The sequence below is a fragment of the Pungitius pungitius genome, chromosome 9, assembly GCF_949316345.1.
Source record: "Pungitius pungitius chromosome 9, fPunPun2.1, whole genome shotgun sequence".
NCBI lineage: Eukaryota > Metazoa > Chordata > Actinopteri > Perciformes > Gasterosteidae > Pungitius > Pungitius pungitius.
In genome coordinates this window covers 2,998,360-3,023,541 of record NC_084908.1, presented here as the reverse complement: position 1 = coordinate 3,023,541, position 25,182 = coordinate 2,998,360, and the positions used below count along the sequence as shown (strand labels likewise).

At 43.8% G+C, this 25,182-nt stretch overlaps 4 protein-coding genes across 8 annotated transcripts in view; all 4 read right to left on the bottom strand.

Moving 5' to 3' along the window:
• LOC119218216 (septin-9-like) overlaps positions 1-2,524 on the bottom strand; it is a 55,030-nt gene extending 52,506 nt beyond the window's left edge. The window contains exon 1 of the mRNA XM_037472463.2: positions 2,226-2,524. Coding sequence (XP_037328360.2) covers positions 2,226-2,247 — 22 coding nt within the window. The 5' untranslated portion in view covers positions 2,248-2,524. The remainder of the gene's footprint in view (positions 1-2,225) is intronic.
• A 782-nt stretch (positions 2,525-3,306) lies between these two features.
• On the bottom strand, positions 3,307-5,671 carry LOC119218343 (uncharacterized). The gene is made up of 4 exons (XM_037472709.2): positions 5,531-5,671; positions 5,123-5,428; positions 4,711-4,835; positions 3,307-4,297 (listed from the first exon to the last, which is right to left on the bottom strand). Exons 1-4 carry the CDS (start codon positions 5,580-5,582, stop codon positions 4,172-4,174), a joined length of 609 nt encoding a protein of 202 aa, XP_037328606.2. The 5' UTR covers positions 5,583-5,671; the 3' UTR covers positions 3,307-4,171.
• Positions 5,672-8,621: 2,950 nt separating this feature from the next.
• On the bottom strand, positions 8,622-16,535 carry zgc:174863 (uncharacterized protein LOC100136852 homolog). 5 transcript variants are annotated; one of them, XM_037472414.2, is made up of 8 exons: positions 16,426-16,535; positions 13,014-13,090; positions 12,595-12,930; positions 11,932-12,234; positions 11,419-11,535; positions 10,995-11,027; positions 10,436-10,471; positions 8,622-10,251 (listed from the first exon to the last, which is right to left on the bottom strand). In XM_037472414.2, the coding sequence occupies exons 2-8, from the start codon at positions 13,078-13,080 to the stop codon at positions 10,226-10,228; spliced, it is 918 nt and encodes a 305-aa protein (XP_037328311.2). In that variant the 5' UTR covers positions 13,081-13,090; positions 16,426-16,535; the 3' UTR covers positions 8,622-10,225. The 5 variants fall into 5 exon arrangements, with proteins under 5 accessions (XP_037328311.2, XP_037328314.2, XP_037328312.2 ...); XM_037472417.2 differs by having other exon boundaries at positions 12,595-12,927; XM_037472415.2 differs by lacking the exon at positions 16,426-16,535 and adding an exon at positions 15,174-16,358.
• On the bottom strand, positions 16,424-24,824 carry jpt1a (Jupiter microtubule associated homolog 1a). Its single transcript, XM_037472420.2, has 5 exons — positions 24,594-24,824; positions 22,930-23,072; positions 19,133-19,230; positions 18,864-18,891; positions 16,424-18,499 (listed from the first exon to the last, which is right to left on the bottom strand). Exons 1-5 carry the CDS (start codon positions 24,647-24,649, stop codon positions 18,366-18,368), a joined length of 459 nt encoding a protein of 152 aa, XP_037328317.1. The 5' UTR covers positions 24,650-24,824; the 3' UTR covers positions 16,424-18,365.
• Between the last annotated feature and the right edge of the window lie 358 nt (positions 24,825-25,182).

Genomic DNA, 25,182 nt, shown 5'->3' with positions numbered 1-25,182 from the left:
CTGAGGACGAGCCTGTTTGGAAAGTGGACCCAGCCAAGAGAACATGAGGCCCAGCTGACTGAGGTCTGTCATGCGTGGGAGGAGAGGGAGGAGAAAAGGAACGCCGCTTTTACTCCACTGGGTCTTCCTGTTCCCATTACTTGCACATGCACCTCATTGAGCCCAAACGCGCTCCAGGTCTCACTGGACTTTCCTCACCAGGGGGACACATATCTCATGTCGGTGATCCGAGGGACAACGCATTGAATTAAGCACAAGCCACTGGAGAGAACATGGATTTAATGCTCTATTCCCAAAAGCATTTGGGGTAAAAACTGAGTTTTTTTGGAAACTGTGAAATTGTGCTTTTTTTTTTAAATATGCACTATAACTAAAGAACAACAGTAGGACATTACAACAATATAGTTTCCTTAAACTAAGGCTTTGTGGAGAAAGCTGCTCTAAATCACATCTTTGCAGAACTTTAAACTTCCTCCACCGTTGTTACACTCTGGGACTGCTTTCTCAACCAGGGACTTTAGCTTAGCATTATTTCAAGCATCTTGGTTAAGAAAAAGCCCTTTGCTGCGGCAGCTAATTGGGTTCCTTCTCAGTTCAACCGTGAAATGCTCCAGCCCGACGGATGATTTGACACCTCGTGGTCGAGATGCTACCAAGAGCTCACGGCGAGTGTGGCTGCCCGGTCTCATGGTCGGGCCTTTGCCTGGAGAGGGATCAGACCGCCAGTCAATAGTAATCAAAGTGCATGAGGACCTCGAGGTGGAAACACTCTGCCTTGTTCAGGCATCGCGGACGCCTCCCCCAAGCCTACTGTTGTTATTATTATTATTGTCTCCGCCAGGACAATCACGCAATAAGTGGATAAGTAGTTTCACAAAGTGACAAACGGCTGACACAACAACACACGCTGCTGCTACTCGGCTGCTGATTGGCAGGCGGACCACTTGAGCAAAAGAATCGACACAATACCTGAAAACTGTTATCATCTAAAGGGACGAAGCCATCGCTGTGGCCCTCAGGCGGCCTCCTCCGCAGGCCGACCACCTACTACGCTGCCTCCAGCACTTTATAAAGACAACGGCAAATGGATTGACGGTGTTTGCACAGCAGTGCTGCGTCAGTGAAGGTGCAGCGATGAGGATCTCCAGAGATAGAGAGTGACAGTTAGTGATAAGACTTCACTTCAAACAGGCCCGGGCTCGGGCCTCTAAGCGGGCCCCCGGATTTCGATTTCGCTGAAAGGTCAAAGGCCGATTCCTCACAGGCTCCAGAATACTGCCGCGTTTGTGGTTCTTTGCACATCGAGGATACTGTGATTTGTTGTTGTTTGTGTTCATGGAAAATCAAATTTGAGGACTTGGCAGTATAGCTCAATTTACTTTTACTAAAATGCAAAAATATTTAGGTCTGACCTTTGACAGGTAAACTATTCAGACAACTATAAAAGGAAAATGCTCAGAACTTGCAAATGATCACGTTGCTGAGTAGCAGTGATGAAATGAGGATTTGAGGAACACAACTCTCCACAGCATCAGCTTGTGCCACGTTTGTGTTGTTAAATCAAAGGCCCTTTTTTCTCCCCAGACCCCCATCCAGCGTTTCCAAACGTTGGAGGGGGCACGACAACGCACAGATGGCGCCCGAGCAAAGCCAGAGATGTGTTGCGTGGCACACACACACACACACACACACGCGCGCACGCATGTACAACGCAGAAGCACTCGCGAACCGGCCAAGGCGTCCACAACGACGTCATGGACAGAAATGTTTGTTAAAGCGCGACGGGCTGTGAGTCCGTGCGGAGAGAGAGCACAGCCCCAGGGGCCCAGTGCATCCATTCAGAAGGTCAGGCCGAGAAGGACAGATGATGATGCACATCAGACTTTAATGGCCAGGGGACCCCGGGGAGCTCCCCAGGGTGCTGCACACTCAGCCGGAAAAAACTGACTGGCACACAACCACAAGGGGGGGGGGGAAACGACAGAGATTGTCAAGTTAGAAAGTGAGGTTTAAAAAAAAAAAACAGAGAATTAAAGTTTATACATATAGCAGTGTTTGTTTTACAGAAATATCAAACGTAAATGTTGAAACCTGTGTGGAAAGACTCTTACATTTAATGCTCCAGTCAACACACAATTCATATGGAACTAAATTAGTTCAAATAATGAAGTGTACCCTTGCTCTGTATAGTTGTTTTTTCATTATTTTTTTTAAACTATCGGTACCTGAATTGGGAGTCTTCTTCATGCTCTGGTTCGGTCGCTGGTCCAGTTCTCTCGGTCGTGGGTCAACGCGACGCTTTGGTCCTCACGGGAAACCCTGCAGCCGGTTCTACTCGCTCGTGTTCCGTCGTGTCAGCCGGTTGGAGGCGACTTTGTCGATTCGGTTTTTCCACCACTGTCTTTTTTTTGTTTGTTGTGGTGACACCGAGTGACTGCGGCCAGGGCAGATGCAGGAATGCCGTGTGATCCGCTCTGCGCGGTGATGTGCACTTTAGTTGGGAGTCGCGAGACCGCACGACCATGGTAAAATATAAAGTAGGGTTGGGAGGGGGGAGGAGGGAAGGGGACCACTGACGCGCTTTTACGCACGGATTGCACGGATTCTCTCCGGGGCTGGGCTCCTCGGTCGATGTAAACAATGACTATTAATAACTTCTATTCAGAAACTGCCTTGAAACAAGAATGGACGTCATTGCATCAGATAAAATATTTAGCACACAGATCTCCAGCCTTCTTTACATATAACATCTATGGGTACATCTCGATTATTCAATGCGCGTCTCTGTTAAACTTGTGATAAAGTGTGTGTAAGTGACTTTGGTAAATTAATTTATGGGGTAGTGGACCACCGAATAACGATGGAAAATGCCCCACATTGATGGCAGGGTGCTGGTCCCCAACCACGGGGCCGCGGTGACTTTATTTTATTTTTAATAATAATTCATTTTATATATTTTATTTTTAGAAATTACTGGATTCTCTCCCAATGATATTTAAAATAAAAGTTTACCTCGGCCCTTCCTCCTCCACTACTGATCTGTCTATTAAATCAGTGAATTGTTTCTCGAACGTTGCAGTAAAACGTTCGCCCGATGCTGCCCTCTGCTGGTTAAAGGTGAGAAGGGTTCTCATTTAACGCCTTAGAAATCTTCCCCAAAATATTACACTACACACAGTCTTTTGCGGGTTTTTTTTTCCACTTTACAAGTCCTCGGCTCTCTCACCACTCAGTACACCGCCCCCTTGTTGTTTTGTGGTTATCAAAGCCCCTTGCCTGTGTTTTGCATTTGGGTTTGCCAGCCCACCCCCTGATGATGGGGTCTGACCTCGTTTCTGAGTAGCTGTGGTTTTGTTTGACACGCACTTCCTGCCCTGTACAAACATTTGTGTCTTAGTAAGTAAGAAATTACTACAAGAAACAACAATCACCACATTTTTTTTTTCATTCATTACCTGACAGTGAGATACAATTAGAACAGATTCAAAATAACCATTTGCATCATCACCACCTTTACTATCAGGAAGCACCTTCATTTAACAAACATATTTCAATATTGTGCCTGATTAATCCTATTATGAATATACAGATGGCATCAGATAGGCGTTCATCTCTAATGGGAAAGCAGTGCACTTGCAAAACAACAGCTCAAACATCCTCCACCCCTCTCAGTAAGTAAGTGGTTTCTGCCCACACGCGCATCCGCACAAGTTTTGCCACACAACTTTTGAAGATATCAGCCTCTACTCTTTGTTTGTCAAGAGCTACACGTGCTCTGGGTATTAATCCCACTTCCTTTTGTGTCTCTTAACTGTTCACGATTTACTGTTAGCACTCGGTTTATTTGGTTTCCTTAATTGTAGTGGATGTTTTAAACTGCAATAAATGAATGTAAATACAGTTATTTCTATAATACCTGAGTTGTTGACATGTTATTTAGGTTAGCATACGTAAATATATATATATTCTGTAACTGCTTTAAAAGGTTTGGTAAGGTTTCATACAGAGCTATGAAACCTTACCAAACCTAAAGCTTTAAAGCAGTTACTTGGAATGCTAGTGAAGAAAAGAAACACCGAAACACATTGTTCAGCTGTTTAACATGCATTTTTAACTTTGTCTCACTCCAGCCTGAGGAAGAAGAGCGCCCGTGGGCCCGAGCCGAGCGCTGCTAAGCACAGCATTGTGGGCCGGGCGGCGGTGCCTCTTGAGCAGGAGTCATGACTTCATACACGTTGTCGTTGGGAACCTGCCGCGGGACACTGGTTCTTCTGCTGCTGCCACACCGTCGTCTCACCTGTCGGTGGTCAAATGTCACAATAGAGATTGTTTGATAGTGTCAAGGTGTTTACAGGTTGGACGGACATCACAGGCCTTCCTGAGACCTTGTTTTTTTTCGAGAAGCTGAAGAATTAAACTTTTTCTATTTCCCTAGAGGTAAAGTAAAAACAATGATGGAAGTTCTTACTGCGGGTGAAGGGGATAAGGGTGGGAGGGGGTGTAAATAGTCCGTATCAAGGCGAGTATGTTACAGGGAATCAGAAGGAAAACAAAAGGTTGGAGTTCTCCAAAATAATATAAGAAAAGAAATAAAAAGCCATAGGAGCAGAGAAATGTTTAATTTTAAAATAAAAGTTTACAGACATCCTGAATTTAAACGTATCATTTTTACCCCCCTCTAATAAATGAGTGTGAGGGAGCTGAACCCACCCTCCAGGCAACCAGCAGGATGAAGGGGATGGTTACCAGCATGCCAGTGGTGAAGGCGGCGATGATGATCCACGCCAGACATGGACTTTTGTCTTCGGCGAGGGGACAACAACACGGTGCAACTCCTGTTTGAAAAGGATTCAAAGGCGAGAAATAATGTCGTCGTGCAAATGCTCCTGCAAAGCCTTCCATCAAGTGCTCGGTTAATGACGGTGAATTCTCTAGAACTAAAAGTGTAGACATTCACTTGGTATAAATAGACGATTCCAAGGATAATGTTACTGTATTTTGTCCCATTCCTCCGATTTTTTGGTATTACAATGAAATAACTGAAGGTCATGCACATTGCTGTATTTAGGCCACTTTCTCTAACTCAGCAGTCTGCAGACTGGGAAAAGGAAAAAACACTTACCCCTTACAAAGAGTGTGTAGTTGCTGCATTGTGTTTCCACACGGGGAAACTTGATATAGACACACTTGTAGAATCCGGCGTCGTCCACAGTCAGCTGGCTGATGGTGACTGTGTGGTTCCTCAGAGATCCTTCTGTAACAGTCCTGTTCATGAAGGTATCTCCCGGGGTCTTTGGATAGTACAGCACCTGCTTCCGCGGGTTCTGTTGCTGATACAGAAAAAGGTACATCCCGTCGTACCCTTCGCTGCAGCTGGAACATCTCAAGGTGACGTTGTTGCCAGCCTCACGCCACACTGTGTTGGTCTCTGTCACACACAAAAAAAGGGGGGTGAAACAGTCTGATTAGAGGGTGTGCGGAAAAACATCCACGAGGGGTTTTCTGGAAGTGGACGTGAATGGTCGCGTACCTGCTGCGACGCAAAGAAAGAGCAACATGGCAAAGCGACCGAGGAGCTTCATCTCGCGGCTCTGACTGAAAGCTGTTTTTTTTTCTTTCACGCAGGCAGTGTGGAAAACGGCGCTTTCTGTACTGTTTGTTGTGGTGTGATGCTGTGCCACACTGACTCGTCTCTCTGGGCCTCGCAATCGCAGACGCGTTTCACCTCAAACCATTAAAACCATTCAAACCCAAGGCAGGGAGATCTCAAAACAGTTAAGAACGTTGGTTGAAACAGAAAAAAACAGTCATTAAAATGATGAAAAAGACCATGTTAAAAACTAAATATAGAATAAAATTAGCATTCACAAATGGCCACAGAAAACAGAAAAGTCTGGATTTAAGGGACTGTGTTCCAGATATGCGGAGTAGAAGAACTGAAGCTGCTTCTCCATGTTTGGTTTTGACTCTGTGAAGGTAAAGTAGAACTCTCCCAGGCCACCTAAGGGTTCGTGGAGGTTCATAAGATACATAAGACATGAGCGGATCAGAACCGTACTTCTGTACTGAAGAGATCAAGAAGAGGGACGTCATGTGGAATGATTTGGCTATTTGACAAAAAACCTCAGTATTCATTGGATTATATAAAAAATAGAAGTTATGACACAAAGCATATTTCTCAATTGAGGGTCACTGAGCTTTCACAGTGCAGTTTGCTCCAGCTCGAGGACCTCGAACCAAGAGCAAACCCAGGTTTTATACACGTCAACATGGGGCACCGTTGCCTCCCATTGGTTAAAACAAAAAGAAGCATATGGTTAAGAGGTGATGTATATGCATCTATTTTTATGCCATTCATGGACATTTACAACTAATCAGTCCAAAATCAGTCCTTTTATTTCAAAGATAGATGCTGAACAACGTTTGTCGTACTCAAATCACTATACAGTGACATCACTACGGACCAAAAAACCTTTTGTTCAGCCTCCGGGGTTCCTGGAAAACACAACAGTCAGGTATGTGTCTGATTTCTAATTCTGCTGCAGCGTACTGCAAAAGTATTTTGGGGGGCCAGATATGGATCCATGCTCAAGGACCTCTGATGGTTGAGGGGACTCACCCTTTCCCACCTTTTATTCCCCCTTTTTATAACAGCCACTGACTGCCAATGACAAGTTGCAACGCATCTCTCTGCTCTGCTTCCATTAGAGGTGAGTTGAGATCACCCCCCGGTGGAGGGTTTGTGTACTTCACAAATAAAGAAACAAATAAAGCAACAGCAACAACAACAATTCAACAAAACGGCGGTGGACAAAATAACACCTCAACCTTTTAATAACAGCAGCAGAATTTTCTAAATTCCCCTTTAAATTCTGTAGCCTCTGATGGAACCCGCTTGCATTCCAAATTAGTCATGACAACTAATCTATTGCAAAAAAAATTGCCACCGAATCAGCTGCATCTGACATTTTGTACGGAGTGGTCTGAGCTCATCGAGATCAGGCCAGCAGTGTGCTTGGGTGTAGGAGACCCCTATCACCCCTGATGAGCAACACCTTTCACCCACTGAGGGACGCCCTGATGTCTCTGTACAGCCCCCCCCCCCCCCCCCCCCTCAGTGTGTGGGGGAGAGGTCCTTCCTTCCTGCTGCTGTCAGGCTGCACAACCAACCGTGCAGCGAGTGGACCACAGGACATCAGATCACTGAAAACAAGAACACATATAAAACATGGGTGTGCAATAAAAAGGACATGGGGCAATAACCGCTGTGTTACAGTTACATTTTTACTGCTGTTCTCGTCTTGTTTTTGATCACGTTTCTTGTGTGCATTGTCCACCTTGCTTATCTTATCTTATCTTTTCAAACAACAAGCTTGTCTAGTTTTGTTGGTTGGGAGGCCAGAATCCGCTTGAGTTGGAGGAGAGTGACGACCTTACTGGTGAAACCGGATCGGTGCTTTTCTTCATTTTGGGTACGAAAGCTTTCAAACAGTCTTTGGAGGTTGTGAGGCTTAACCTTAAGTTCATAAAAGTATATGGACCAAATACCAACGTTTCTAAGTAAAACACTTCTCCACTCATCATATTGACTTTGACCTTTTTTCTGTTCAGTGTTACACTTACTACAGACAGTACATATGTGTGTTGTAAAATCTTTTAGAATATTGTTTTTGTACTCAGAACACACAAATACATGGTAATAAATATATTTTATTTTCCCCACGAAAACAATGCACAAAGTGTACATCCCAACCAACACAAAGTTGCACATACAGTGGTCTACATACAAAACAACAGAAGAATTTACTGTATACAGTTACAGTAAATCCTATGCTGTATCCTCTCTTCTGTTCTGGTCTGTTCCACAGAACCTCATCCACATCACAAGCAATGTTTTCACTGGCCAAGCAGCGGGGGAAATATCTCTCAGCATGTCGAATCCAGCAATTAAAAGCAGAGCAGCAGAGTTTACTCTGTCCTTGGCCTTCCTCTTCCTCGTCCTCTTACTCTCACTCCTCTGCCTCTGTTTCTAATGTTGTCATCCATTGCTCCTAATCACTAGAAATGTGATCAAATGTCATTTGAAGAAAAGCTCATCATTTCTGGAATGTAAAAATTTACATCAAAATGTTCACACAAACAAGCGCCTTATAGAGGAAATTTGATGACATCTACAAACAGATCTATAAAAACAGAGATAATTGGTAACACAACTACTTAATAAAGTAAAATATGAACAAAAAAAAGGGAAGCACAATTCTTAAATAAGGGGATAAACTGTACACAATAAAACGTAAACTGAACTTTGTTTTATTGTTTTTATCATGCGAGGAACATTCAGTGTAATAAACAGTGATGATTTGGCATCACCACTGTTTATTTTGAACTAAGTGGCTGGATGGCTCCTCGCCGTGTTTTGGGTTCCTCCCATACTTGGTAATGGAGGACCACCTCAGCGTCGCGTGGATGCTACCATGAATAACCCGTTTGAACCAACAGAATTCTGAGCAGGACAATGACAATTCGGGGAAACTGCAACATGTTGGGGGATCATCTTCATCCCCTGACCGATTATACCGAGGCCTTACTGGCCCTTATTTGAATGAAATTCTCACACCAGATTATGAAACAGTGATTTATTAGTCAGAAATTGCGAATAAGTGATAAAATGATGAATAAAAACGGTAGACTGTGTGTTGTTAGATATTCATTTTTACTCTTATGGTCTCAGACACATAAAAGTAATCCATGTGACAATTTAGCTTTCTTGTATTTCTCGGCTTTCTGCAATAATTCAATTAGTTTGGTTAAACATCCTTTCATTGTTTCCTTTTAATTAGTAGTTACTTTCAGCAGGCTTGGTGTCTGACCTGCAGTGGTGTTACAAACATCAAATGGTTTGATTATATTACACAAGGCGAGTGAGAACACCATAAAATCAACAGTGCACAGCAAAAAAAAGGAATCTTTCACACATTAGACAGACACAGTTCACACAAACGTGTTGATTTACATTAAAACAGTTAACAGATCAGTTTCAAATTCATACGAGTCACAGCAGTATTCGCCAAACATAGCATTACAATTTCAGAGATTTACAATAATGGATACAAAAAAAACACCAAACCGCTTGGTATAAGGAAGTCTGTTATATTTTTTTTTTCATGGCGTGTTTTTCATAATGCGCAGGGTCAATAATTAACTCTTTGTCCGTGCGCAGATGATTTTGACACGTTGCCATGTTGATAAGCTCCTTTATTAAGCACGTCTCAGTTCAGAAACTACATGACCTGCCAATTTCTATGATACCCGGTGCCAGATAATAAAAAAACCTGCCTGAGTTTTCATTGACTAGTCGAGTGGCTCATTGCTGCCAAAAGTTAAACAGACAGTTTCACGACTGGAACATACGCATATCGTTTGGCTTCCTTCTACCACACACACACAATTTTTCCATTAGCCAGCAAATGGAGATCATGCGTCTTTGCTCCGTGTCCTTTCTCAGTGGTTTAAAAAAAAAAAGGATGTGTGATTCGCTGTGCCTGACTGTTCTCAGGCTGCTCACGGGTACGTCTGCACTCAAAGTTGGCCGGGTTGATTTCATTATAAAAGGTTCAATGACAAACTCAAAAAGAGGTTTGTATGCAGATCAGCTGGTGATCCAACATGTTTCTAGGTAGCACCTTTATTCCTACCAGTCTATACAGTCAGACCCACTGTTTTCTTTACATGGGATTTGTTGACAGCAATAAAAAATAGAGTTTATGTCTCTTATTTCAGCACAGTAGAAAAGTACAAAATGCAGGATTTGATGCAAACAATGAAAAAAAAAAATCTCACTACAAAACAGGTCAAACACACACAATACGCACACAAAAAGACGGCAACTCCTTAAAGCTGCCAAAGGCTACAGTTAATGCGTGGGCACAATCATTTTATGTAATCGTTTTTTCCAAAAACCGAAAAACAAGATTCCTGACATCCAATAATCTCATTTGAGTCGGTTTCTGGTGACGTTACAGGTTTCTATCCATGTGGTCGCCGTAGAATCACAGAGTCGCAGATTCAATATCAGTCAAATGACTTCTTTTGATTGATAACCTGATTGCTTTTAGCATGTTGTCTAGTAATCACAGTAAAACAAAGTTATCCCTGGTTATACGGTATATACACATGGGCAAAGTACAACGGTATAGTGTAGATTAGCATGCAAACACATTTGTTATTAAGGATCATGACTTGCACCGACTCCTGCAGAGAGAGAGAGAGAGAGAGAGAGAGAGAGAGAGAGAGAGAGAGAGAGAGAGAGAGAGAGCATTCAGAATCCTGATATTGATTTGAAGAAGGCAAATTTTAGAGACAGCATTATCAGATTATAATTTTTTTTTTTTGTAGAGTGTATTTGAAGTAATAAATAATCGGCATTCAGACATACCTCCATTGTCCTCTGTGGGGACCTGAAGGTGGCCACCTGGAAGAAATCACAAGACGTTAAATTAGTTTGCAATGGGAGGGGGTCGTCAAACCATCACCATGCAGAGCAGGTTTGTGACATGCGAGCAGAGGCCGGTCCCTTAAGGTGAGAGTCCAAAGCAAGAGTCAGGGTTGGATTAAAAAAAAATGCATTAGTGACCGAGCCCAGTTTCCAGTGAAGTTAAACACCACTGTGCCTCCGAGGACACCTTCAAAGCCAGGGGGGAGCACAGTGATTGGTTAAGTTCCGTCCATCCCCAGCGAGTGCAGGCTTACGTTCCCTGGTCAGTGATCACCACATGCTCCAACTGAATTAACATGTAGAATGCAGCAGGAGTGCATGCCCCAACAGGTTAGGAATGAGGTCAGAGCCAATTAAAGCGCTCATTAATTTGTCACAAGGACAGGAGCAGATATGTAGCCGACAGGTGGAACAATCCATAGAAAGAATCTTTCTCTACACCTCTAAGAAAGAGACAAAGTTGGAACAAGAAAAGAAGCCATTGTATGTCCAGACGTACCCATAAGGGGTGCAGTGGACTGTCTTCGGGCCACTGGGAAGACAATATGGGAGAATAAAGGTCAATTGCCGTCTGACAGTGCAGTCTTTGTGAGCAGGCCACCTAGACTTCTTGGTTTTACAGTGTAACCGTGTGTATTTTCCCATCGTAAGCAATATGGCTTCTCGCCAGGTGCTGGCTGCAGGTTTGTCAACCTCCTCCAGTTGAGGTGTCAAGGTGTTTGTCGGGTTGAACGTAATCTAGTACCATGTGAACTGGAGCCACACCTGAATGCTTAATACCTTCAGTAGTTTAAGGTGGATATTTTCAAAGCAATATAAAACAATAAACTAATGATGGCAAAACACTTCATTTCATGATCAAATATCAAAGCAGTAGTAGTAGTACAGGTCATTTGAACCAAAAGCCACATATGGGTACTCACTCTGAGATCGCCTTCTGTAGAGAATCAACAAGAGCAACCCCACGATCAGCGATCCGATGACCACCAAAGGAGCCACTATTTTGGTGTTTAGATTCGGCCCCTCGTTCTGACCCAGTTCTGTATCAAACACATTGAGCAGATGAGCCTTGTATTCACGCTTTATTGCTTCGGGGAGAGACCTAATAGAGTACAGATGTGAGGGCACTTGATCGAAATGAGGTGCACGGGTGGGAAATTCCGCCGATGTGCTTCAGCGTTCACTTTCTCTTTAACGTCCACAGTGTTCGCAGTGACACACTGAAACCACATCACAGTCTTATCTGAGGCGTGACGTTTTCTTTCTTTGTGAGGAGTGTTGTTTTGAGAAACATATCAGATTGAAGCCAAATTAAAACTTCCACAGATTGCTGTGCTGCTCACACGACAAAAATGTCTTAGAATCGGGGGGTTTGGAAGTTGTTTTAGTAACCGACCTCACATTGAAAGCGGTTGAAATCACTGTGTGACAAATACCTTGAGTTTCTGCTGAGTCCAGAACTGGAAAATGAGTCTCATGCTCTCTGCCTCCGCTGAAATTAAACACCCTGCAGCTGTAGTTGGCCTCCGAGGATCCTCCTCCTACGGTCAGCATGCTCCGGAGATGAAACAGGCCGTTTCCTGACTGGTTCGTCTCCATTGGAGGGGAACTGATCAGCTCCTTGTGGCCATCGAACCAGAGAAGTTTGCCTTTTGGGAAGCCACCACCTGACTCACATACCAGGGTACGGCCGTTATTGGAATTCTTGGCCTCGGTGATAGTTGGTTTTTGGTATTTGGCTGAAAAGTGTTCATAAAAAAAAACTATTAAGTATCACACGATTAAGTTGGCCATCATACCAAACAGTGCCATAGATAGTACAATATGTGGTTAGACAAGCGGACAAAGACAACAGGTGATTTGTAACAATTAAACTGAAAGTACGTGAAGACAGAATGGAAACTAGCTACACAATGTGTCAGGAAAGTCCCCGTGATCTCTAAATAATAACAAGACAGGAGTAAAACATTTCAAGCATGTTATCGGTTTGCAACAAGAATGTCTCAAAGTTCAACGAATCAAACGTACTCGTGCTTTGTTTTTTAAATGGGTTTCGTGGATGAACACAGGTCACCTCGCTGTGCACACGAGGTTCTCACCTGTGACTTGAAGTGTGGTGGAGTCGGTGCAGTGGCCGCGGTCCGTCAGCACCTTGACTTCATAGGGTCCGCCGTGCTTTACTTCGGTTTTGTTGATGCGCAGGTACACCGTCATGCGTCTGCCAGTCCAGGAAGAAGGCGGGTCATACCAATACCCAGGTTCCTGCGCGATAACCTTTTTGTCGACAACATCCAGCACGATACGGGAGGCCTTTATCCAGGTGATCCATCGGATCGTTGTGTCGTCATAAGGGGTTTCTACAACACACTCCAGGAGTGACTCGCGGCCGTAAAGTCCCAGCGTTTCTTTCTTGCATTTCACATTTGGAAAATCTTCTGGAGGAGGAAAATATAATAAAGTTATATGAGCAGCAAAGAGCAGTTCATACTTCCACTTCTCTGATTCAGACTGAATTTACCTGTCGCTGCATTTCCTATGCTGATTACGGGGACGGTCAAAATGAGGAGGATGCAAATTGAGGCCATGTTTGTTTACCTGAAATGACAGAACCAACAATTTTATGTGCTGATAACAACATACGTAACAAACACGGATGTTTTAACTCAAGGATCTTGTCATGGTTTTGGGCTCCTCCTGTCCCTTTCCCCCCCCTACTGGTCTTTAGTTATTCATACATCGTGTCCACAACTCACCAGCTGAGTCCCATTTTCCATCCCCCTCCTCTCACACCAATTGTTACACACCTGTTCCCCATGACGTTAATTATTCCTGCTATTTCTAGCTCCCCTTTCCCTTTGTTCCCTGTCAGATTATTTTGCCACCCACACAGGAGACACACTCCTCAGTCTTTACGCCGAGTTTTGTCCTACCGTGTCTTGTGTTCATAGTCTAGATCCAGCGTCCGGTCCCGCCGAACAGGAGGAGTCCCAGCTGAACTACGGCCAGCCGGCTTTGTCGGGAACGACGGGCAGAGCGCTCCTCTCCCCAGCCCTCGACCTCTAATGCCCCGTTTCACCGGGAGATCTTCTGTTCCCCTTTTTCTCTGAAGACCTCAGTTGCTGTTTTTGTGCCTGCCTTCGCGGCGTCCTCTAAGTTTGCACCTTCCTATTAAAAGCATTATTTTTCCTGCATCCCGCTTTTGGGTCCTCTCTCTCTCCACATCACAGATCTATTTCTTACTGCTCACCGTCGCGCTTCTACGGTGTGTCGGAGGCACGAGAATCTCTCACTCAGGACTTTGCACATGATCTTTTTTTAAAGTTAAATATATACTTTTAAGGGGAACTGATGCCTAACAATAATACATACATTAACCACTCTGGTGTAATTACATCTTTGGTGCCACCAACAAAGAAATATACTTTTTATATAGTATACAATCATGTTTTTTGCATTTTATATTTTTCTTTTTCAGCATTTTTTTTCAGTATTGTCTTGTGTAAACTGGCAACTACCCATTAAAACAACTCTAACTTGCTATATCACCAGTATTTCCTCTACCATGCGAACACACACACACACACACACACAGATAGAAACACATTTAACCATTTGAAGATTTGACTCTGGCATTAATCACACCATGAAATCACTAATGGAAAAAGTATTGAGCAACAGGTTGACTGTAATTACACACCGCTAACACAAAAGCAATGTTGCAACCGTGTTTTGTGCTGGTTGCATAAGACTGATTACGTTACACTTACACGTAAAAAAGCCCTGTTTTTATGATGCCCATCACTCTGCAGATAGAACCCATTACTGACAATCATAAATGACCGGCATTACAGGAAAAAATATATTATTTGTTTTACATGAAATAACCTAAAACAAATAGAGAAGGTTTCCTTTGCAGTTGCCTTTCTAAAATGGCGAGAGTGAAATAATCAATAATGCGTTGTGGTAAGTTGTCTGGTTCCCTTACAGCCTCCAGTGAATTTCAGTGAATTTGAACCTCTATGAAAGATTGGATGTATCCTCTATTTTATGACCTCACAGATCCTTCAGGGGTGGAGGGGGGGGGGGGGGGGGTTCTGTGCAAAGTAGACAGGTAGACAGGTCCCCTCGAGAGTGAAACCAATGTCACGCCCATTGCATGAAAGTAACATCCTGATCCATAAGAGCTGTCACAGCCAACGGGCCGACGCTAGACCGGTTAGTCGTGTCCTTTCATCATAGCTTGGTGGAGGTGGAGTTTTGACTGTTTTTGTGATTGCAGCTGCACAGGAAAGGGAATCAAGGTCCTCAGAGAATACATTCTTCAATGTGCGTTAACATACGTATATACAGATTTTATAGAGAAACTAACTCTTATTTATTTATTATTATATTTTTATTCCCAATAGCCAAAAAAGGGACTAAATAACTTTCTGACAACATGGCCCGCTTCAGACATCTGCTGATTTACTTTGATTAGAATTCTTGTTTTAGCACGCACTTTGAAATATTTTGTCATTCAGAAAGAGAAAGTAGAGAGAGTGCATAGTTGATGTTGTCTGGTTCAGGAGCAGCCAGGGAACGAGGGGCTTTGTGGATACACAATGCCATGCAGGACATACAGCGGCACATACAGCGCTCCATTGCAATAGTATATTTTCATATTCACATGGGCTCACACCTTCAATGTTTTCTGACGGCGCAGAAGAGGATGGGCAATGAAAATTGGGAAGTTTGAGAGAGTCATTTTGATGTGGGCATGTGGGTGCGTCGGTCTCCTTTATCAGCATTCTTTATTTTGTACATATCCAGCAGCGGTTCAGGCTCGTAGAGGGCAGCTCATCCTGCATTTAAAACCAAAAAGGTTGAAAATGTGCCTTTTGATGCATTTGTTTAAAACATATGCTAAAAGACATTTATAAAAATAAAAAAACAGACATCCGTTACCGACATTGATTTCTAATGAACAGTATCAGAATGTGCCATAATGAACCTTATTGGAAAATAGATAATAGCATCGGGTCAAACCAGTGATCACAGGGTATAGCTTCCATCATAACCCTTTTCTCAAATGAAGGCCTGGCCTTCCTGAGCACTTTCTATAACAGTGTGTGAAGGAGCCAGCAGCTCCAAACCAAAGGAACTGCAGAGGAAGAGAACATTGTGATGGAGATGGTGGCGCATGGAGTAGTGCAGTGCAGTGCAGTGCAGTGCGCTGGGGGCCGCAAGGTTGGTGGTTAAAATCCCGGCTGCCCCATGTGCCATGTCAAAGTGTCCCTGAGCAAGACACCTAACCCCTAATTGCTCCCGTGGCAAAAATGTAAATGCACGGGTCATAATGCATTATAAATCGCTTTGGATGAAGGCGTCAGCGAAATAACATGTAATGTATTGCGACTCGATCCAAACACATATTTTGGTCTTTCAGGCTTTAAGGCCTCATTTCTGAGCGATGCAGTAAAAGCAGATGTACTTCACACAAACTGTAATCAAACACAAACAGTGTAGGTCGGACATAGTGGACGTTTGCATGTAGGCAAAGGGGTCTGAAGTCCCCAGTTTAGATTTAACTTGCAGCATCTGACCCCACAGGCTGCACCGACTGAACCTTTACTCAGTGACCAACCATCGCCGATCATTAACCAAGAAACGCTGTTTGCTGACCAGGGGTCAGTGTTGCAGCCAGTGGTGTGACGCGTGTAATCATTCATGTTATTGTTCTTAACAAAAACACTGAGCTTTGTCCAAAACCTCGTTCACAACACCTCTTCAACTACTTGCAGCTCGCTTATTTGAATAAACGCAGAGGTGTCCGTGTCAAGCTCACTTGACCAACTTAACGCACGAACCTTTGTCGAGGCGTACTGCTAACACAACAACAACAACAACAACAACAACCACTACCACAGAGTCACGACAAAAGGGCAACTCACCATACACGCTCCTTCACGATGCGACCTCTCCACAGTCTGCTGTCAGTGGGTTTGTCGCGAGCTGCGAGCCTCGCGAGGATCGGGTCCGGTTCCTTACTTTCACTTTCGGAATGATGCGGTCATTTGAGAAGCTGATTTGCCGGAGGAGGAGAATGCGGCAGAGCGAGGATTATAGTAATCCAATGAGGTTTACGATGTTTCCATACATAAAGCTACATTTACAATTTAGTGCTGTTCTCTGTTTAACCTCTTTTTCTTTACAAGTAAATCACGCGTGTGTTCATGAAACAATAGCCGCGAACCCAATGCATTATGTTTACACTAAGTATTAAAATAACAAGTTAACTATAACTTAAATAGGTGGAGAAAGACATCATAATAATCATCCGTTATTCAGAAAGACATTCAAATCTAGGATATCACCTTAGAATGCAACGCCTTCTTGGTGTTATTTCCCCATTGACATGAGGAACCATCATAACCACTGAAACGTCATCGTTCTAAACTAGAAACACACACACACACACACACACAGCAAACCCATCAGCACATGGTCAAAATTGATATTTAATTTTCATTACCACTTGTGCCATTTTACTTGATTTCAAACGTCTGCGGCGAGTCAACATCCAGGGAAGAGAACTGTCATAGAACGTGTAACAGAAGTGTTCAGGTCTTACATCATGACACGTTTAACCGGACGCGTAGTTCTTCCTACCCTGCGGCCGTGTGACACTCAACGAGCTCAACGAGACAGAAGCAGGACGTGAAGCTTGACTTTTGGTTTTAAAACAATGCGGCGATGACGTGTACAAAAAGGCTGTTACTTCTTTCTAGCGAGCAGAATGATCAACACATGTAGATGGGTGAAGAGGCTAGAAACAAAACAGATGGGGGTGGGGAGGGGGAGGGGGGGGGGGGAGGCTGAGCTGTCATAAGGTCACTTGTCAAATCTAGGATGGGTTTTTACCAGAAACACCTTCAGGACCATCAACATTCCACTGATCCCGTGATTGGCAATGGTGAAGCTCTGTTTCCTTCATTCTGGCCAGATGCAATTGAGGAAACCCAACCTCATTTGATGGTGTAGCCTCACACTTTAACAGGCACACTTTATTACGAGAGTAAATTTGACGTCTAAAAAACACGGGGCACTCAAAACCGGCACTGGGGTTGCAATAATCCAAAGTCTGTGACTGCAATATAAAAAAAAAGGCTTATTCCGAGTCTTTCACCTGTCAGTGAGTTATCTGAATATATGTTGGCACCCTTCAGGTCACAATGACAGTAATTCATGGGAAGTGGATTACAATATAATCGGTAGAAAGATTCCAGCTTCATGCAACAATACAACAATTATTCCACAATTTAAAAAAAAGAAATTACAAAACAAGTTAAATAATAATAACAATTTTTAAAAAAGTCTTCACAGTTATTTTTCTTCTCACATTCATACGTTTACAGACCAGACGTGCATGCAAGTTGGGTCGAAACAGAACACAGTGTATTTTCTTCTTTATTTGCTCGTGTTCTGTAAACTGCTCCACTCACAGCTTTTGCCCTCGCAATAAAATGAGGAGATGAATTGGTCGCTATGAGAGGTGTGATCCTTGCAGCCAGTGTTTCTGGGCGCAAAGGCGGACTTTGAACCGTACATAGAAATACATAAAGTGCTTTGGCTAAAACAAACAAACAAACAAAACGGTACAAAACTTCTTTTTTTTCCCAGAAAAGAGGTATCAAAACAATGCACTTAAGGGATGTGGAGGAGACCGGTGTCTGTTGCACACCAGATACGATTCCTGCGGTTCAGACGAATGGGCCGAGGTTCTTTGTTACAAAAATAAAAGCAATAAAAAAAGACGAGTTCAGCGATGAGTGGAAGAATGGCGGGACGGGACGGGGACGGGGACGGGACGGGGGGGGTGACCGACTGGCATTCATCCCAGGATGAGGCTAGACTTGCCCCCGGGGGGATTCCTGCGACCGGAGGGTGCTCCTGCAGCGGCGTGGTCGGCTGGAGGGGCCTCCTCCTTCTGCTCCGCAACTGCTTCGGGCTCAGGAGCGCTGTTTTCTGAACACAAGAAGGGAGGCGTGCAGGTGTCATCGGGAGACAGAGAGTAGCCCTCATCTTCTACTACGTTTCTTTCACTTATTCCCATTAAATGCTCACAGGATGATATGGGTACTTTTCCCCCCCACAATGTTTAAGTGGCATCGATATTGCAGATGCAGTTTCTGCCAGTCTGTCTGCACAGTGTCATGCTGGTAGGCCTCACATTAAAATAGGGGGGAAATACATTTACAGTAACAAGAGTAACAACATTTATACAGGCACACATAATGTGTGTTTGCAACTGAAGGGCTGTGTGTATCACACATCTGTTCTCTGTAATATTGGTTTAAGTGGGGATGTATTCAGATAAACAGGTACTCACCATAATTGTGTACAAAATTTTCTCCATCCTACAAAAATGAGCACAACGGCGGTAAGTATTTCATCAGCCCAGACAAACATTCATGGAAACAATGTGCTGCGTCCTCGGTCTTTCTGGAGGCTTAAATGTAAGCAGGGGCTACTTTCATAGTATTTGTTCCACTGTAATTAATACACATGTTACCCTTTAAGACATTAAGGGAAAAATGCGTCATAAATTCAATCGTTTGGCTGAATTTGTTTTTCCTCCCCAGTCATACCCTCTCTTACCGTGGCGGGGGCGTCCGCGGTGGGCTCGGTGGTCTGGTTTCCTCCTCTCCTCAGGGGGGCTGACGGCTCACCGCAAAGCACACCTGTGGGCTTCCCACCTGGAACAACGAGGGAATATGATGACTAAAGACAAAGGCCGTCACTCAGGAGGCGCAGAGACAAAATCATGTAGCCATACAGTGCAAACAGATTATTTCAACATTGCATTTCCTTAGGGTACTATAATACTTCAGACATTAATTAATAGATGTGTTAGGGATTTAAGAAAAAGTGCACACCTAGTGGTGGGAAGTAGATTACATGTAGTAATGTTAAGTGTAGAGTTGTAGTTTGTGTGATGTTAGATTGTAGATATTACATTTGTATGTTAGATGAAGTGAATGCATTATAGTCAATAATAATTTATAGTCATCTAAATCATATAAATACTGTACACATTAACATCCTGTCATGATGTAATGTTAAAACCTGGGGACGGAAGCTAATTGCCGTCCTTTTCCAACTTTCCCCAAAAGAGGGTTTATTGGGGAGTTTTTTCTCCGGTCAGGTATTAAATGAGCAACTGGATGCAAGACAAAGTATTGCACCACATAAACTATGATAAACCATGAAGAACTGCCATCTTATATGTTGTGATGCAATTGAAGTGTACTAGTTATAATATGAAGAAACTATGTATGCTGTGTTATATTCACTCATTGAGGCATAAAGCCAAAATGCAACAAAAGACAACCCCCCCCCCCCCCCCCGGGAGTTTTTAAAATACCAAACTGAGAGAAGAACCGTTAGAATTCTAGTCACCTTTGACTTGGTCAGAGAATTCTCTATTTCGCGAAATAGATCACTATTCACGTTGTAAATTGTATTCACTATTTAGTTATTAAATACGATGCGATCTCCCTCGAGAGGCCTTCAGAATCCAACAGTTGTAAAAACACAAGTAGAATCACTTCCCTTTATGTCTGTCCCAAACGTCCCTTCACCATTCTATCCTGTTGTGACATTTGTGTGAAATGGTTGAAGTTTGCAAATTCATTCTTCAGCTGTGGCCAAAACGAAGCAGTACACAATAACAAAGACACTTGGTGTCTGACCTCCTTTTTGCAGTGAACCTCTGCAAATTAAGTAACTGGCCTCATAATATTAATGATTAATAAATATTAATTTATTAATCATTAAACGCAGACTGAGGAGGAAAAAAAGACACACATAATAAATATTATTACTGGTGTACTAAGCGAAATGAAGCTGCTGGCGGGCACATTGGTTTCTGGTAAGCCCATAGAGAGGGAGGTTAAGCAGGTTAAATATTTATTATTCCCTCAGTATTAAGTGTGACCATCCATCGGCCTGCTAGGGGTCGTCTAAAGCCTAGTCAAAAGCTACGTGAGCTCACGCAGCCCGCGAGGCTGTGATTGGTCTGCTAACTGCATCCTTTCCGGAGTCTCACATTTCCGGTTGTATAGCATAATACCACCATTACTATAATTGAAATTTTTTATTGAGAGAACGGATCAGTTTGAAGAGATTTTGTTGGAAGAAATCAGTAAATATGACCACTGATACAACCCGTCACTGGCGACCTTTTAGTGGACGCAGATCTCCGCAAACGTCGCTTTGTCGGTCGAGGGGTGGAGCAAGTTGTGGATGAAAACACGGGACAAGTATGTCCGCGAAAAAAATGCATTGAAAAGCAGCAGTGGCGATGCAGGAGGTTAAAAAAAAGTCTGTGATGAATAAATAAACAAACCAACGACTTCCACACACAAAGACGCCACCCTCTAGGCCCAGTCACAGCAGGTGAAAGGCCAACAATGGCCACCGTGCCACATGGATGAATATGATACTGAGTCTATTTGCACAAAGTCTTGTGCAACATCTTCATAATGCTCTGATAACAATTGACAACAGAAGCCACAGCTTCGCCCTGAAATAGTTGATGCTTGACCACAGGGGAATTCTGCACTGCCGACTTCATCCTGAAAGTAAATATTGCTGTTCTCTAATCGTTCAAATCAAATGCGGGAGTATCACAAGAGAGTGCGCGTAGGGAGGGTGGAATTTCCCAGCTTGGGGCTTTTGTGTCTCAGTCATAACAAAGGAAGTCAATGAAGGGAAGTGAAGGAACACTGACAGAAGCAGCCCACTGCCATCACTGCCTGACATGACCTATGCTGGACTTGACTCGTGAGGAAGTGCATACGACATTTCCTCCTACAGTCCATTTTTGCTTTCATCGAGGTCGAGGTATTTCTTTGACTTAACACTAACCCAAGAAGTTTCACTCTGCTTAATGGCACTCTCACAGTAACTCGATTCATAGGGAGTAACTGGGGTACGAGGGGGACTTCACATGATCTACGTCAATTTAATGAGGGGGGAAAAAGGGATGGTTCATGGCATTGGAAATAGTTTGGATTTTTCCGGTTTTCCCATGAGTTTCTACACAGCATATATTGTTATATTGATGGATAGTTGAGGGTGTATGGGGGCAATTGAAACCTACAACATTCTGTTTTAATTGTTTCTTTTATTCCTCAGTCGCCTCTCAGAAACCAATGTTTTTCTATATTATCAATCCACAGCAATTCATACATGTTTTTGGTATGTTTTGTATGTCTACCTATTTGGCTTATAGTGAATGGCTACATTGGATTTAGCCCTTAGTGGACCGTGTTTGACATTGTTACATGCTCCCCCTCTGCTGGCTGAAATATAGAAATAAACTATAATGGGTGTTGTAAATGTGAGTCCTCCCAGCTAAGGCGTGTTCCAAGTGGGATCAAGGAAGCCTCTGTTGAAGAGAAGGCAGAAACGTCAGCCCACCCTCGACATTTGTGTGAAAGCACTTAATAACGCGGTTTCACACAAACGCTCGAACAAAGGAACTCTTTTACCCCGACTTAACCATGGTTCACCTCTGATGACACTACTGGTGGTTTCCAGGCTGCTTAAGGCGCAACGAGATTTTAGCAAGGTCAATATACAAGACATGATGTTTGATTAACGATTTTGCCAGTGAGATCAGTAATGACCGAGGGTATGCCTAAGGGAGGAAGAACGGAAATGTGTGGGCTTCATTAAACATTCACCCCGTTGAATATCCTCTGTAGGTACATATTCTTCTTTCATGGGACGGTGTGCTTTATTTTTTAATTACAATTAGCTGCTTCCTGGATGAAGAAAAACTACAACTTTAGCTTGAATTCAGAGTTGAGCCTCTAATGGCAATGTTATTTCAGTTACCCTGTGTTCCTAAAACTGGTTTGATTATATCGGTAAAAAATGACCTAGACATGCCTCGGGTAGCTACGTTCACGTTTGGTTGGCTACTCAAACAACAACAACAACATCTACCCGCTGAGCCTCGTTACGTCAGACACAAACAAAGATGTAGCTTACATTGCTTTTGCATTTGTGGTAGAGAACTAGGAAGCGCTGCATATCTGGCTGGTATCACTTTTCCTTCCTTTGGGGTTTTAATTCCTGTTTTGGTCGAAAACGTGTATTCCGTTTCTCAGCTTTTAATTAATGCTCTTAGATTAAATGTTTTACTTGATGCAGCTAAATTCTCCATGATTATTTTAGATATCTGCAGCCATGAGAAGATCCTGAGCTGCCCGAGTATTTAAATAGCAGACCATCACTTTGGTCCAGCAGCAAGAAAAAAACCTTCAGTAACAACCATATTCTCAAACTTTTTCCTCATCATCACCGTTTCTGAAGTCCATAAATGTTGCATGAGATAGCTGTTGAGTTATAAGCAACAACTGCTCGGAGAAGAGTTTGCATTGTACCTGGTGGGTTGTTCCTTCTGTTAGCGTAAGGGTCCTCCGGCTCAGCGAAGACGCTGGAGGCCATCTTGTCTTTCCGGACGGGAGGCTTTTCCTCATCTGCCCCCAGCGAGAAGTTGGACCCGCCGCCAGGAGGGCGCAGAACCCTGAGAAGAGAGAGATCGGTCAGCCGCTGCTCACAGCCGGTTGGTCTGAAGCGGCATCTCTCCATCTCAAAGACACTTGTGGGAAATGTAGACTGTAGATGTAGGGCGCTTTTCTAGTCTTCTAAACACTCACAGCGCTTAAACACTAGATGTCACCCTTCACGATTCACGCACTGATGACCTGGGCTCCCCCACACACACACACACACACACACACACACACACACATTGCCACCTGCCCATCAGTGACTAACATTCACACACAGCAGTCACAGCTACGGGACCAATTTGACCTAAGTGCCTTCGCCCGAGGACACAGGGACAGGGACGCTAGCGGAGACGAGGATCATCTGATTAGAAGACAACCGGGCTCTCTAATGAGCCAAAGTCACCCTTGATTGAAATATATATATATATATATATATATATATATATATATATGCTTAATGGTTGTGGAATGTTTGGAATCAAAGAGGGAGAAGTGATAGTTCATTCACCAAATAAAGGTCAAATATAAATAATATTCTGCTTAATTTAACAATGAGATATCCTTGGGATAGAATGGACGACTTCAACTGTCAATTAGAGGTGATCTGGCAGACTCAAGTCGTCAGTAGATACCGGCCCTTGTGAAGAGAAGTTATTTCGAGGTATACTGCTCGTTCTAAGCCGACAAAAACACAACTGTTATTTACATAAAATCATACACAAAATAAATTGTGTAGTTGTAAAACGCAATTGAAGTTTATACAGCACCACAGACCTTTGTGAGGATTCATTACTCTTAACAATATGCGGAGTACATATTACAATCAACGTTATATTTCAATATTGATTACGTCTTTCCTCGAACATTAAAAACGTAACACTGTGTGGAGCACGGTCCCGTGTGATAGAAATGATGAAAGCACATCGGGTCAGGTGCAGCCCGCTGTAACGGGGCCTTCGCGCCTCTCCGGGGCCACAACGACGCCTTGTGCTCCACTGATCGCAGCTCGTCTGAGGAGGAGGAGGAGGAGGAGGAGGAGGAGGACGACGAGGGGAGGAGGGGCGCCGCACCCAACCGAAAAGGACCGACGCGATGCGTCTCTCTCGCGCTTGAGAGCATAAAGGCGCGAGGGCAACGAGGAGGCACGCGCACACTGCGGGCGAAAAGGCCTAATGACGGATGCCGAGCCGCCTGGTGCGCGCGCGCTAGCCGCGGAGCTCCTCCGGAGAAAGGGGGGGGGGGGCACGTGAGCGCTGATGTTGCTAGCTAGCGATGAAGGAAAATGGGAACGGTTGCATCCCGGCAGACAAAACGGGAAGGTGTGGTACCCGAGTTCTCCCGGCATCGTCGCCCGGGGCTTACGTTTCCAAGCCTTCCCGAGCGGCTGTGTAATATTTACGAGCAGGAGTCAGGGCATGAACATACATGTGTATTTTAGGATGAGCCGTGAAACGTTAGCGTTGAGGTGAACGGACGCCGGACTTGTTGGCGTCGCGGGGGCTAACGGAGCCGTCGGGTTATCGCATCTTTACCTGGAACTGCTTTTGGAACCGGGCTCCATCCCTTGATAGTTCTTGGTCGTCGTCATTTCTGCCGAAGAAGTAGTGAATGTGTGTATGTCTGACAGGATAGGCGCGAATTACACTTTGGTTAAGCTGCAGTTCACCGCCTCATCATTGTCTATCCCAGCCCGTGGTTCCCAAAAATCAACCTGCCTCGAATCTGACTGGACACGCGTGGAAGTGACCAGAAGGAGATGTTTCGCTTCCGGTAGAATTTTCCAAATAAAATATGCTAACCTAATAATGACAGTTTACGGAGCTAAAAACCATATTCAATTTGATAATTTTAGTAGGAACCATGATGATAATTTAAACAGTGCGTGATTTATGGTAAAAAAAAATTTTTTAAATAAATCCATTGTGTGTTTGGACAGAAATGGCTTGTATTTTGGAGGCTAATCCGGTGTTTCTCTGCTTAAATCTGGCTAGTCTAACCAGTGTGGGCGACACAGGACCCTTTTAGAGGGCGTTTCTACCGCTTTCGCACCGCCCACAAGTGAACAGCTACGTTTATGATTCGATCTTGAGACATTAAACCAAGAATTAACCTGCCATGCAA